Source organism: Cyprinodon variegatus, unplaced genomic scaffold (genome assembly GCF_000732505.1).
Source record: "Cyprinodon variegatus isolate N-32 unplaced genomic scaffold, C_variegatus-1.0 Scaffold1619, whole genome shotgun sequence".
In the NCBI taxonomy this organism is placed as follows: domain Eukaryota; kingdom Metazoa; phylum Chordata; class Actinopteri; order Cyprinodontiformes; family Cyprinodontidae; genus Cyprinodon; species Cyprinodon variegatus.
The window spans coordinates 24,431-25,523 of record NW_015152072.1 but is presented as its reverse complement, the minus strand read 5'-3'; the positions used below and the strand labels follow the sequence as shown (position 1 = coordinate 25,523).

Here is a 1,093-nt window from a genome sequence, read left to right as displayed (position 1 = left end):
CCTGCTGCTGACCTGGTCAGCTGTGGGAGGATGTTACTATGGCAACAGAAACAGGATGAGGAAACTCTGAGTTTACTGAAGGAAACCTGCTGCTGACCTGGTCAGCTGTGGGAGGATGTTACTATGGCAACAGAAACAGGATGAGGAAACTCTGAGTTTACTGAAGGAAACCTGCTGCTCACCAGGTTAGCTGTGGGAGGATGTTACTATGGCAACAGAAACAGAGGATGAGGAAACTGTTAGTGAAACGGAAAAAACGCACTGATTTCAGGTTTAGAAAACTGAGAATTTTCCGAGGAGCTAATTGAGGAATGAACCTGGACTTCAGTGGAGCCGGAAAGTAAAGCTGAACTTTGTTCTTTGTTTCTACAGAACAGAACCTGTTTTCCAAGGGAATGTTTGAACGTTTGGGAACAGATGAAGATGTTGGGGAATCGGGTAAGCTCTTCATCCTTTAGGAAGCTAAAGAAGACTGATGCCATCAAATGATCACTTCTAAACTGACTGGACTGACTTTGGGATAAAAAACCAAAAAATAAAATGTAACCGATTGAAATAAAAAATATAGAAAACACATTAAAAAACTAAATAACAGAATCAATTATAAACAGCTGCTAGAAATAAATGACAAATTCAGTTTATTTCTAGAGCTGGAATTGACATCATCTCAGCTCACTTCATAGATCCAGATCAACCAGATCATCCAGACAGATTAAAGGTTCCCAGTCTCTGTGCATCAAGGTCATCAGATATTTTCAGTAGATGTTTTCTGTCAATCCTGCATCATCCCTCACCACCAGCACCCTGAGAATCAGCTCATAATGTCCATCTTCCAACATTTGGGGAAGCTCCGCTCTTTACACCATGGAGACAAACATCCTCAGACTCTCCTCACTGTGAAGCACGGTGATGGCAGCACCATGCTGTGGGACAGAAGGACTGGGCAGATGTGAAAGGATGATGGATGGAGGCAGCTGTAGATGACCTGAGACTGAGGCGGAGCTTAGATCAGAGATGTTCCCAGATGTTTCCTATCCTGAGCTTCAGCTGGTTCTAAAGGGAAGCTGAAGGAGACGGACGGAGACAAACTTCA

General features: G+C 43.4%; 1 protein-coding gene across 1 annotated transcript in view; it reads left to right on the top strand.

The window, feature by feature from the left end:
- The window catches only part of LOC107104114 (kunitz-type protease inhibitor 1-like), a 17,154-nt gene that overhangs the window by 13,600 nt on the left and 2,461 nt on the right, over window positions 1-1,093 (top strand). Inside the window, exon 5 of the mRNA XM_015404031.1 lies at window positions 373-438. Within this exon, the coding sequence (XP_015259517.1) occupies window positions 373-438 (66 nt within the window). The remainder of the gene's footprint in view (window positions 1-372; window positions 439-1,093) is intronic.